Source organism: Apodemus sylvaticus, chromosome 7 (genome assembly GCF_947179515.1).
Source record: "Apodemus sylvaticus chromosome 7, mApoSyl1.1, whole genome shotgun sequence".
Lineage (NCBI taxonomy): Eukaryota > Metazoa > Chordata > Mammalia > Rodentia > Muridae > Apodemus > Apodemus sylvaticus.
In genome coordinates, this window is record NC_067478.1 from 20547750 (window position 1) to 20561005 (window position 13256).

Here is a 13256-nt window from a genome sequence, read left to right on the forward strand (position 1 = left end):
CGCCTCGGAGCTAGCAGCTTATGTCATCACACACTGTGGCCAGGTGTGGTGCATCTCCACTGTCCTATGAGCTGCATATTTCCCCGGTGACATACACACTCTGGAAGTGTCAAGCCACCCCTGATCTTTCTCTCTGTGTGTGTCTTGTTCGTTCTGTTTCCCAGTCTCTCTGTCTGTCTCTGACTCTTATATCCCAACTCTGAGATGGTCTTTCACATCCGCTCTCCCATAAACCTCTTAGGTGAGATCTGTTGTGTAGCGTGATCTCCTAGCAGCACACCTTGGCCCAGACCCACCAAGGTACTCCAGTGCCTAACCCTAACACTCTTTCCCTGGGACACGTAGTTACTGTTTGGTTAGAGTCCCTGCTTATCCCTTGCATAAATTAAGAACCCCATTTGCTCTTTTTCCCCCAGTCCCAGCTTCTGCAAGAAAATTCTGGGCTAACCTGCTTTACCTTATACAGATATAATCCCAGCTCTTAGCTCATACGTCATCATCCTGCACCCCAAACCTGTAAACCCTGCCCCATTGCTTCGGCCCAGATGTGTGACTTCACCGACCTCCACCTAGGAGACTGGCTATGTTACCTGAGAGATGCCTCTTAATAAGCCTTTATACCTTATACCTTTGGGTTGGCTTGAACGGGTCCATTTTGTCGGTAGAGAAACCTATTGTCTTGATTCTGAAGAAGTGGGAGAAGTTGGGCCCCCAGTCCAGTGGGCCAGGCCCCAGGCCATGTGGGGACCACTTCTCTCCCTCTCCTCACTGAGAGCCATTTCCTAGCCACAGCCTAACAGGTACCAGGTGCCTCTTCCGGGTTCAGGGATCCATGTCCATTAGAACAAAGACCCGGTTTTTTTGTTCCAGGGAGGTTTTGGATTCAGAGACTTCCTTTCCAAGGTTTCTCCACCCCACACTCTTCGACCCCAGGCTGTCACATGGGACATTACATCTTGGGCCTCAGGGTCTCTGGCAAGGCCGGGAGATAGACAATGCCAAGTCTAAATCTGATCTTCAGTAGCCCTTGCAATATCTGTTTTGCAATTTATCCACATTGGGACTTTCTCGGACCATAAGTTCAGAACGCCTGGTTTCTCTTTGTTCTGTGGCTTGGCCACAATACGCCTTGGCCAATGAGTCCAAATGGCCACTGTAACATCCTTCATTGATCTTGAAATTTTCTGCTGGACTATAAACAGATGGCCTGAGCTTCCCTACGTACAGGTTTTTTTGGGGAACTCCGCTCCCGCCCCCTCCCTCTGTAGTCAGTGCCCAATGGCTCAAGCCTTGTTGGTTAAGGTTGGGACACCTCCAGACACACTTTTACCTGGGGACTGAGACTACAAGCCACCCTTTCACCCTGACTGAGCCGCTTGAGGCAAGGTTACACCAACCCCTTCCCCAGCCCTGTCTACTACTCCCACTCCTACACCACTCTAAGATTGAGTCTATTGGCCAACCTTCCTCCCTATACCCGCCCCTTCCTCCTTCCCTGCAGACCCCTCCCCTTCATACACCATCGATACCCGCCTATTGGCTAGCCTTCTCCCTTATATCCACCCCTTTCCTTCCCTCCCTCTAGGACAAAAGCCTGGGACAATTAACTTCCTTCCCCTACCCATGTCCCCCTTACCCCTCCCCTCCTTTTTCTCTCCTCCCATTGTCCCTCCTCCTTCTTTACCAACACAGGCTCCACCTACAGGTCTGGTCCCCATCCACACACTGGCCACTTCCCCTGACCGCTCCCCTTGCAGCCTCTCATGCAGTCTCAACAACCCAAGGCTCCCTTCTGCCCACTCCAGGGGTGGCCAGAGCCGAGGCAGTTGTTTCTCCCTTCAAGCCTTCTCCCAGACTGAAGAGTGGATAGGCCCCTTCTCTGCCATCCCGTCTGCCAACACTAAAGCGTTCGGCTTCCTTTGCCAGGCCTCTGACCTAACTTGACCTTTAAGCCATTCAGGCTCTACCCTCACTCCCAGGAACGCGGACGGGCTCAGGCTGCAGTCAGACAGTATGCAGACCAGGGCCACCTAGTGGACAATACGGTCCCTGGTCCCTGTGGGTGACACAAACAGTGCTGACCACAGAACCTAAGTGGAATTATTAGCAGGGTCACAATGACCACCAAAGGTGAGACCGCATGGTCCACTATCTCCTTCAGGGAATGGAAATGGTCTCAAAATTGCTCAACATTGACAAGCTTCGCAAAATTACACGGGACGCTAACGAAAATCTGGCCATTCTTTTAAAAGCTGATTACAACAAACTATGATTTAGCACACCTGCCTTGACCGGGCCGGCATCCCAGCAGGGGCCACGGCCCTGCCTACCCATTTTATTTCCCAATCATCTTCAGCTATTCGGGGGAGGGGGAGGCTGAGGATGGTCCCCAAACTCCCACACAGGAAGTGGTAAAGATGGCTTTTAAGGTATTCAACGCCTGAGAGGAGGCCGCTGAGTCTCCCCAACAGGCTCGGCTACAGCAAAGGCCGCACTCCAGGCCTAAGGCTTGGCAACTGACCTCAGGCCACCGGCAATCCCGCAGAGGGAACAAGGGAGATACACCAGACCCCATCCCGTCAATGTCAACTCCAACAGGGGCCGGTTTCAAATGCAGCCAAGAAGGTCACTGATCCCACAACTGTGCCAACCCTCAGCAGCCCATGCCTGTCTACCCCACAGAGCTACCCATGGAAGTCAGAAGCCCTGGTGTGGGTGGGCTTGTCCTCTGTGCCATGCCATGAAGGCCCAGCCCCTTCAGCACAGGTACCTCAAACTCTTCCTGTGCCTTCAGGCTCCTCGGTCTGGCAGAGGCCTGACGGCACCCAGACTCGGGGACTCCAGCCACCCTTCAGATCCCAGGATAATGCTCTGCCATCACTTCCACGTGGACGTAGGACTACCTTCTATGTCTTGACCTCCCACTCGGGTCCCACTGTTCCTTCACCAACTTCTGCTCTGAGGGTGGATGGGATCCCCTCCTTTCCAACCGACTATGCCACTTTCCTATATTCCTGTGGGATGATTTTTCACACATTCTTTCTAATCGTGCCTGTCTGCCCGGTGCCTTTCCTTGGCCACAATATCCTCAGCCACTTTGGGGCCACCCTCTCTCTGATCCCCACAACCTCTCTTGATCTCACGTTCTTTTTCCCTTGGTTGCTTCACGGATCATCCTTACCCCAAGCTATCCTGTTTCTACCCTGACACATCCTGTAGACCCTAATTATGGGATATCTCCACCCTGGTAATTGCTCCACAGCACCAGTCAGTCCTGGTTCTCCCTAAGGACCCCTTCTCCATCCCCTTCAAGACCCCACATCCCCATTTCTGAGACCCATCGCTGCTGTCTCAAGCCCATCATTACCACCTCCCGGGTCAGGGACTTCTAATCTCTAGTGGCTCACCTTGCATTCTCCCTGTGCATCCGCCCCCCAGGGCCTGCAGCTTCCTTCAGGACATCCTTTATTCCACCCACCCTGTGGTTGCCAACCCCTACACCTTCCATTCTAACATCCCTCCGACAAATTCCGACGTTACCATCCCTGACCTAAAAGATGTCTTCTTTACTCCCCCGACACCCTGACTCATTCTTTCTCTTTGCCTTCACCTGGAAGGACCCTGATACAAGGGCTGCAAGACAACCCGCGTGGGCAGTTGTCCCTCAGGGTTTTCAGGATGTCTACAGTGCTGTAGCCAGGCCTTGGCCCAGACCTCTCCTCCTTAGACCCTAATGCTGGTGCACGTCTTCATTACGTAGAGGACCTCTTTCCTTGCAGCCCCTCCCTGCCTGTCCCAGACGGCCAACTCCTTGCTTCTAAACTACCTTGGCTCCCTGAGATCACGACTCCCCATCTAAAGCTCAACTGTGCTCCCCCTCCACCGTAACACACTTGGGCGTCCAACTTAGCTGAGGCTCTAAGACCCTCACCACAGACCGAGTGCGGATTCTGAGAGACTTACAGCCCTCAACTACGGTGGATCATATTCTTTCATTTTGGGGCCTGGTGGGATTCTTTAGACATAGGATCCCCAATTTTGCTAATATGGCTAGGCCACTATACCAGGCGACCAAGGAGGCCCCCAATGGGCCTCTCATCTACTCAGCTAGCTCACCACCATTTTCCCTACTCTCCGAGATGCCCTTTTAGCAGTCTCAGCTTTAGCCCTTTCGGACTCTACTCAGTCCTACCACCTCTTTTTTTTTTTTTTTAAAAAGATTTATTTATTTATTATAAGTACACTGTAGCTGTTCTCAGACACCCCAGAAGAGGGCATCAAATCTCATTAAGGATGGTTGTGAGCCACCATGTGGTTGCCGGGATTTGAACTCAGGACCTTCAGAAGAGCAGTCAGTGCTCTTAACCACTAAGCCACCTCTCCAGCACCCTCCTACCACTTCTTTACTGACAAGAGGCTGGGGTTCTGGCCTGACCCACTGGGCCCTATCACTGAGCCATTGCTCATCTGTCTAAACAACGGGACCCTACTGAGTGCGGATGGCAGCCATGTCTGTGAGCCCTAGCAGCAATGGCCGAACTCACCAAAAGGCCCTCAAGGCCACCTTACTCCACCTATCACTGAATACTCTACCTGCCGCCTCTCCGATCTCCCGAGCCATGCTGCTTTCTCTTTCCTCAGACCCTCACGGGTCCAACCCTTTTATGCTATTCCTGGAAAACCCCCAGGTCACCTTGGCCCCTAGCCCTCTCTAACCCAGCAACTGTTCCTCCTCTGATATGCCCTCCCACTCTTGCCCAGAGCTGTGGAGCCCTATGCTCACCCCAGCCCGGCCTCCTAGACCAACCTCTCACAAATCCACAACTCACCCTTTCTTGTAGATGGAAGTTCCCTTACTGATACCTCAGGACCCACCCACCGGGTGGCATATGCAGTGGTCCCCCCAGTCACCTCAGCTGAAACGGCTGAGGCGAACCATCTCCCAGTGGAACCTCTTCATAAAATGCTGAACTGATGGCTCTAACCAGGGCACTCCATGTGGCCAAAGGACAATGAGCTAAGGCTGATTCAAAGCACGCCTTTCTTGTAGCTCACAGCCCGTCTGTCCTATGGAAGGGAAGGGGTTTCCTCGCCACCATGGGTGCTCCTGTTGTCAGTGGTCCCTTATAGCCAAGCTCTTGGAGCCCTCCAACCCTCTGCAGAGGTGGCCATAATTCAGTGTGGAGGTAAGGGGGGGGGGTGGACAGACCTCCACAGATCCAGAGCCTCTGGATAATGTCAGGGCTGACTCAGTGGCCTGAGGTCTGGCTTCTAGCTCCTACAGATTAATGGAGGCACATCTTTTCCTAAGATCTCCCTACAAACCTCAGTACCAGCTGGAGGAAAAAACCAGATTCCTTAACAAAGGGGCCACACAGACAAAAGATGAATGGCTTTATCTAAATAACCGCTTTACCCTTCTCCCAAATTGGCATCTCCCCATCATCTCCAACATCCACCAGAGCCTACACATCGGACCCAAGGCCCTGTTCCCATTCCAGAGCCCCCTTTGACCTCACCAACCTCTGAGCCCATATTTTACAGGCTCACGCTTCCTGCTAAACATGTGCCAAGACAAACTTGCAAGGGGCTCTCCAGACATGCCAGGTCCTGCACCAGCTCCAAGGACACCCAACCAGGACAAAACTGGCAAACTGACTTCACACACATGCCCGCCCACAAAGACTCTGCCATCTCATAACCCTTGACACTTTTTCAGGGTGGATCCAAACGCTCCCTACCTCCAGGGGAACAACAGGTGTGACGGCCCAGAAGCTTCTTGAACACCTCGTTCCTTGGCTTTGCATGCCAAGGATGCCTCAAACTCTTCTGAAAATGTCACATTCCGTACCATCCACGGTCATTGGGAAAGGGAGAGAGAGCCAATGACCTTATCAAACAACTCACAGAACTCTCACCTGAGCTCAGGTTACCCTGGCCTTCCCTTCTCCCCAGTGCTCTCATCCCTGAGCTACCCCACGTTCTCCTACATGCCTCAGCCCTCTTGAGTTTCTGTATGGAAGGCTGTTTCTCTTCAACCAACGTCTGCTGGCCCGGACGCCCCCATTGGCCAGCTACTTGCCCTATCCCTCCCGTGTCCCTATCGGCTCACATACTGACAACTATCCCCATAGTTGTCATACCCCAACATCAGCAGACTCAGCCGCTGCCACCTCCTCCCCCTTTCCCAGGGTCGGGCTACCAGGTGCTTCTCAAACAACTATCCTCCAAATCTTTAGAGCCCCGGTGGACCAGAGCCTACACGGTAATCACCACCCCTTCAGCTGCCAAACTCCTAGGAGGACATCAGTGCTTGTACCATCTCTCTAGGCTCAAAAAGGCTCCAGGCCAAGATGGCTGGTCTGTTTGGCAGCTGGCACCCACCGCTCTATAGGGATTCCCCAAAACGGGTCTGAACGGTCAGACTTGACTACGCTCACTCTTCCTTTTCCTGGGTCCAAGTCCTTTCTCTGCCGCCACAGGCGCCAGACACTGTGATACCCCTCCAGGCTGCCTCTTGGCTAACACTTGTCTTAATCCTCAACCAGCTAGGTGAGACCGGATCAGCTCTGACGTAACTGCTGATGCTTCCATGTTCAGCGATCGAGCCAAAGAGACCCACAACGACATTGTGGGCCAAGCAGACTGTCCCACGAAGGGATGTCAAGATGGTATCTCCATCCCAGTATCTTTCTTTAAGTGCACAAGGAGTAGTGCTCCTCTATGATTGCTTTACCCATGAGCAGATGGAGGAAGTCTGTCATACCCAAAGGGTCAAAGAAGATGTGGGTTGCTCATGGGGTCCTTGTAAAATGAACATCCCTGGAGGGTACAAACCCTAAAGCTGCTGTTGATGTGGGCCAGGTGGGCCTGCCCAGTGGGATATTCCCTACTGAACTACAGCTATATTGGCATCCGAGATCCTTGGGCTGGGGGTAACAGACAAAGTCTAACAGAGAGGAACATCCTCATACCCATGTGAACAAATAGAAATCTGGTGACCCCACATCCAGACCCTGACCTCTTCCCTCCAGAGCCTGGCAAACCTCACCAAGACCATCAGTCACACCAGAGAGACTCCTCCCAACCTCAGGTAAAAACTAAAGAAAACAAATCTTTCTCCTGGCTGAGCCTCATCTAGGAGGGAGCAACCTTTTAACCTCTCTAAAGCCTTCGACATTAACAACTGCTTTCTGTATGCTGCTCTGGGTCGCCCTCCTCTGATCGCAGTGCCCTTGCCGGTCCCTTCCCAAGGCCAAGGGCTGACCCTGCAACCAAAGGCTATCAGCAGACCAGGTGTCCCCCTGTTCCGGAGCTCTCCGGACACAGCTCACTTCCCTTTCTGCTACTCTAGACCTTGCCCCCTTTGCAATACTACTAACACATCTTCAGTACCTGCCTGGGCACCCCCAGGAGGATTCTTCTGGTGCAGCAGCTCTATATAAAATACCTTGCGTCCTGGTGATCCCTCCTCTCGGTGTATGCCGGTGACACCCGTACCCTCCTCTCTGTGTATCCTGGTGACACCAGTACAGGACCACATGCTTTATGGAAAGGCTGAAACAGCCGCGCTCTCCTTTCCTACCATCTATTTCCAGTCTTGGGTGCCCTTTGCCCAGACAGGTTACAGTAGTAACAGGTAGTGCTGCTCGACAGTAGCAGCTGCCTTAACCTCGGGTGCCATGGGATACAGGTGGCCGAGACCAGAGGGGTGTCTGTCTCCAAAAGGTGTCAACAACTTGGCGGCATGACTGCTCACCCCCTCCAGCATTAGATCACTTCAGTGGCCCAGGTGAAGAGCATTGGTCCTCCTCAGAGCAGACGAGGAAGGCACCTGTGTGTCCAGGGGAGAATGTTGTTATGTCAGCAAATCTGGCCTAGCAGAGGCTAACATCGCGTCACCTCACAGACTGTCTGAAGAACTCTGCCAAGACGACCAGGGCATGTCTCCCTTTTATTCTTTCTGATAGTCTTCACTCTGCACATGGCTAGTAGCCACATTCATAGGGCCATGGAATTGATCTATTTTTCTCCTAACACCTTGCAGCCACACTTTCTCAGGGAATGGATTCTCAAAGTTCCCGGAGCAGCTGTCAATAAAACGCTTCTGCACACACACCTCCCGAGGAGCTCGGACCCACCGACTCCCAACTCCTAACTCTCTCCCTCTTCAGCAGGAAGTAGCCAGCTCTGAATCTGTGCCTTTCTACCCAAAGAGGTCAGGATGATTGGTTGGAGCCCCTGCATATATATATGTGTGTGTGTATGTGTATACATATATGTACATATGTATACACACACACACACACACACACACACACATATATATATATGCCTTGCACAAGCTAAGAAACCCCATTTGTTCTTTTCCCCACCCGGCCTCCAGGCTAACACATCATCTCTCCCTGTCTGTTTCCGGCCTTGCACCCCTGAGCGCCCACACGGGGATTCAGCTTTTCTACCTCATACAGGCATAATCCCGCCTCCTCACTCACACATCATCACCCTGTGCCCAACACCCATATAATAATCCCTTTGCTTTAGCCTGGGCACGTGACTTTACTGACCTCCAGGTGTGACTCATGGACAGCTGCCTCTAAATAAACCCCCCTTTATACTTTTGATTTGGCTTGAACTGGTTCATTTCTTCGGCGGAGAAACCTATTAATTATTGCCAAGTTACTGTCATTATTTGGCACGCGCAACCCTTGTTCCAGAAAGGAGTGCGTGGACACAGCAAAAGGCTGTGGCCCTGTCTTTCTGTGGTCCTTTAGCCCAACTCTGTTGAGAGATCAAGCCCTGGTGGGGGTGGGGGTGGGGGTGGGGGTTAGGGGACCTTCTAGAATGGCTTCCCATGCAGGGCAGAGGTGAAGTGCTCTCTGGGGACCTGGAAGCAGAAGACAGAGCTCTGCACCCACACAGTTCCCCCTGCACCCGACACTCACACCAGTCCGTGGGGTAAAGTCACGTAAGAACCGCTCACACATCATCACTAAGTGCCACTTCCCTGTGCTTGTTCCTTAGGTTGATGCAATTCCAAGCATGACCCCGAGGATACATCATGACATCTGGGTTTGAACCATCAGCCAACAGAAGTGCTAGCTCAGCACTGGGCTGAGGTGCCAAGTGCTTCCACTTGGTCCCTGCTGTGCTGTTTAGAGGCTGTTCCAGGCTGTTCCAGTCTTGCCTCATAAGAGGCTCCAGCCGTGAGCACCCGGGAGTGGTGCGGATGGCTGCATCTGCCAGATGGGGGCACCCCACAGTGGGCCCATAGATAGCCCTGTGTGATCTGCTTGCCATCTGCCCAGCGCTCTTCTCCCTAAAGCTGGGTGAGATTCTACATACATCAGGATGCCATGTTAGTTGTCACATTGAACTGGGAGCCCACGGGACCTGACTGTTAACCCAGTATGGAGTACCACCCGGGCCTGGCGGTGGGGGTCATGGATGAATGGCCACCATGCATGCTAGTATTTCGACTTTGCAGTGGGCAGGGTAAAGGCGGGCTATCTGTCCCTCATAGTGGGCACAGGGTCACTACACTTCTTGGCTTCCCATTGGTCCTGCCCTTTTCTTGACTCTGCAGATGGGTTTTTCTCAGGCAGGGCCATCTGATGGACTTCAAGAAAGCCTGCTTGTGGGCAACATGCTCACCTACATATAGCGCGCGGCTAATCTCAGCCTCGCAGGGGCCCGCTGAGAGTCAACATTCCAGAACGGATAGGGATAGAGATGAAGGAAGCCTCAGGAAAAGGGCTAATCCCCTGAGTTACATACAACATGCCCCGGAGTAAACCCATTTACCTCTACGAATCTCAGATTCAGTATCTGGGCGTAAGCTAGGTGTCAGTTATACTGTGTGAGCATTGGGCAAGCTTTTCCCACAGAGCAGCAGGGAGATGAGGAAGCACTGACAGGCTGAAATCAAGTGCTCATTGCACGGAAGCCTCCTTGCCTGGGATCTCCAGTGGCCTCGGGAAACACAAGTAGGGTTCACTAGAAAGCAACACAGAGCCACCATCCCCCCTCCTCCACTGCCCATAGCCCTTGTCTCTCCTCACTGCTAGGAAAGAAGAGGCAGTCGGTTGGGAGCTCAGAGAACATGGAGCCCATCTGGCTTCTGAAAGCGGTGGCCTGGCTATCAGTCCAGGAAGGGCTGTGCCCGAGGCCAGCTGGTCTCATCTGCTTACTGAACTACAGGACTTGGACTTGGGGAGCCATCTTGTCACTCACGTGATAAAGGAAAAGGATACTCCCTTCTTTGCTCTTCTCCTGGGCATTCTCCATGCCGGGCAGAGCTGATGCCACACGTCGGAAGAGCTGCAGGCAGGAGACGCAGGGTGAGGCCTGCCCAGTCCCCCTCCTTCCCTCCCCTGGTCTCCCCCTGCACTGCTCCTCTCATGTGTACGGATCCTGAGGATTGCTTGTCTGTCTGTGCACTGACTGCCCCGGAAGTGCAGGCCTGTTCTAAGTCCTCTGCTGTAGCCATAGCCCCTCTCAATGCTGGTCCTGGAGCATCTCGGGATCTTTACAGAAAGAGGGAACAGGGGCTAGGGCAACAGTCTGTCAATAAAGTGCTCGACATACAAGCATGAGGACCTAACTCCAGCTCCCAGAATCCACACACACACACACACACACACACACACGCACACACTTGTGATCCTAGTGACGGAGTGACGGAGACAGGTCCCGGGGCTCACTGGCTAGCTGAACTGGCACACTCCAGGTAAAATCAAAGACCCTGTCTCAAAGTACAAGATGGAGGACACCTGAGGGATGACACCAGAGGTTAACCTGTGACCTCCATGGGTGTAAACACTTGCCTGCCCACACAGATACATGTCCACACATCCATGACATGCCTGCACACACGGCAAAGCTGAGGTTCCTCCTAGAGGCAGGCTGGCCCCACAGGCAGTCAGCAGGGATCATGAGAGTGACTTCTACGGACCTGCTCTGGTACAGAAATAATCTAGGCCACAGGGAGCAGGCCCTTCTGTCACTCTCACATGGGGACTAGGTGTAGAGGACCAGTTTCTGGGCCTCACATAAGATAAATGACTCTCCCCAGGGACACTGAGGCATGCAGATCTGGGGAGTCAGGGCCACAGCCGCAGCGAGGATGCGAAACTTTGTGTGGATGTGTGTGCTATGTGTGTGTGCTATGTGTGGTGTGCATGACTTTCTTTGTAGAGTGAGTATAAAAATGTTAAGTGTGTGTCAGCATGTGAGTGAAGATGTGTGTATGTGTGGTATTGTAAATATCATGTTCTTGCGTGTATATGAGAGAGTGAGTGTGGGTCCACGTGCAAGTCTCCCTAAGGAGCGCAGGCCTAATAGTATGCATGAGAACAGGGGGCATCAGGGGCGCCTACCAGGTGGACATTGGCTGAGGTAACATCTCGTAAACAAGTCCAGGCAGAATCTGGGAGCTCAGCAGATTCTGAGCTGGGCTGGATGTCTGGGTTTCCCCCAAGTTCATAAGATAACTCCTAACTCCTGACCAGGCAGTGGTGGTGTATGCCTCTAATACCACCACTCTGTGAGTCCAAGGCCAGCCTGGTCTACAGAGTAAGCTACACAGAGAAATCCTTTCTCAAAAAACCAAAAACCAAACCAACCAATAGAACAACAGCAACAACAACAACAACAAAAAACCCCTCAACTAAATAAAGAAACAAAATAAACCTAACTCTCAGCAAGGTGGTGTAAGGAGGTGTTGCCTTAAGGAGCCCTCCTGACTGGAATTAACACCTTTACAGAGAAGCTGAGGGAGCCTTCACGTTCCTTTCATGTGAGGAAACAACTGGAAGGTGCCAAATATGAGGGGACAGAGTCCGCAAGACACTGGGTCCCCCAACACCTTCATCTCGGGTTCCTCAGCCTTCAGAGCAGGGAGAGAGGCTTCTCCGTTACCTATGAGCTATGCAGCCTGTAGTAATTTGTCAAACTGGCCAGATTAAACTCCTGCTCAAACCCTTGCTCAGATTCTAGATCATTCCAAGAGGGGGAAGGGACCAGCAGGTTGTAGGGTCTTATCCTTGGCCCCTCGGGTTGTAGATGCCTCCTGCTCTATGGATACCTGATATTGTCCTCAGCTTTGATTTCCCATGATGTCATCGGACCCAAAGAGCAGCAGCACCTCCTCTTCTCCTCTCTGAGACATGCTCAGAGAGCTTGGGGCAGTTAGGCTCACCTCTGGTGCAGAGGCATGGAAAGGGCTGGGGTGAATAGAGCCAGCCCTCCAATCGGGCACTGGGTTCCAGAAGCTGTGGGGTCCCCCTAATGTGGCCACAGTGTTCCCCCTGCTCTGTCCCTTCTAGCTCCATTGTCAACCTTAATCTCGGTACTATCAACATGAAGAGAACCATCATTATTTCTCAAAAGCCAAGTGGTGCCCGGGTGTGCCTGGCGTTCCTGGGAAGTCTAGGGCCACAGCAGATATGGCATCAAGCCCCATTCCTTACTTAGGGCCCCCTCCTGTGCTACAGGCCCCCTGCCGCCATGCTCTACTCTCATTAGCCCTGCCTTCGATGTCCTTCCTCCTTGCCACCACCCTCCTCCTGCTCCAAGAGAGGGGTGGAGGAGCACCTTGCTAGAGTCATGGACTCTTTTCACAGTCTGCAGAAGCCGGTGGACTCGTTTTCAGATGTAGTCGAGTTATAGGGATCCTATAGGATACCGTTTGCTTTTGAATGAAACTCCCCAAATATTTAAGGGTCATAAATCTGTGCTATGCTGACATCTGTGTCTCCTAACAAACATACTAAACACCAGGCTTAGAGGTGGTCTAACAGCTAGCGGGACCTGAAGGCTTGTACTGTGAAGTTTGGGACGCCTGTCAAACTGACGTTCTGTCAGTGGGACAGTCACGGGACTTACTGCTAACGTTGATGCTCTGTCTACGTCCATCACTGAGGATCGCTGCAGCTGAGGGAGCAGTCACAATACATGTGGGACTTTTCTGAAGCCCAGGTCGGCTGAGCTGCTGAGTTCTGCCCACCAACTACTCTGGTTCTGTGGGTCTCAGTCACATCTTCTCTCCCTCCCATGATTCCCGACTGCCAAGGGAGCCTCTTCGCTCCATTTCTAACCCAATGTGCCAATCAGATTCCAACATCTTGCATTTGCATCTGAAGTGAAGTGAGATGCTAAGAATCACAGCTTCTGCAGCCCAGCGAAGCCCATGCTGGACCTTCATTCACACACACTGCTCCAGGGACCCATACCTGATGACGGCTGAGGAGACTAGT

At 52.6% G+C, this 13256-nt stretch overlaps 1 protein-coding gene across 1 annotated transcript in view; it reads right to left on the reverse strand.

Annotated features, from left to right (window-relative positions):
- Rab6b (RAB6B, member RAS oncogene family) overlaps window positions 1–13256 on the reverse strand; it is a 74691-nt gene that overhangs the window by 9416 nt on the left and 52019 nt on the right. The window contains exon 7 of the mRNA XM_052187501.1: window positions 10254–10320. Within this exon, the coding sequence (XP_052043461.1) occupies window positions 10254–10320 (67 nt within the window). The remainder of the gene's footprint in view (window positions 1–10253; window positions 10321–13256) is intronic.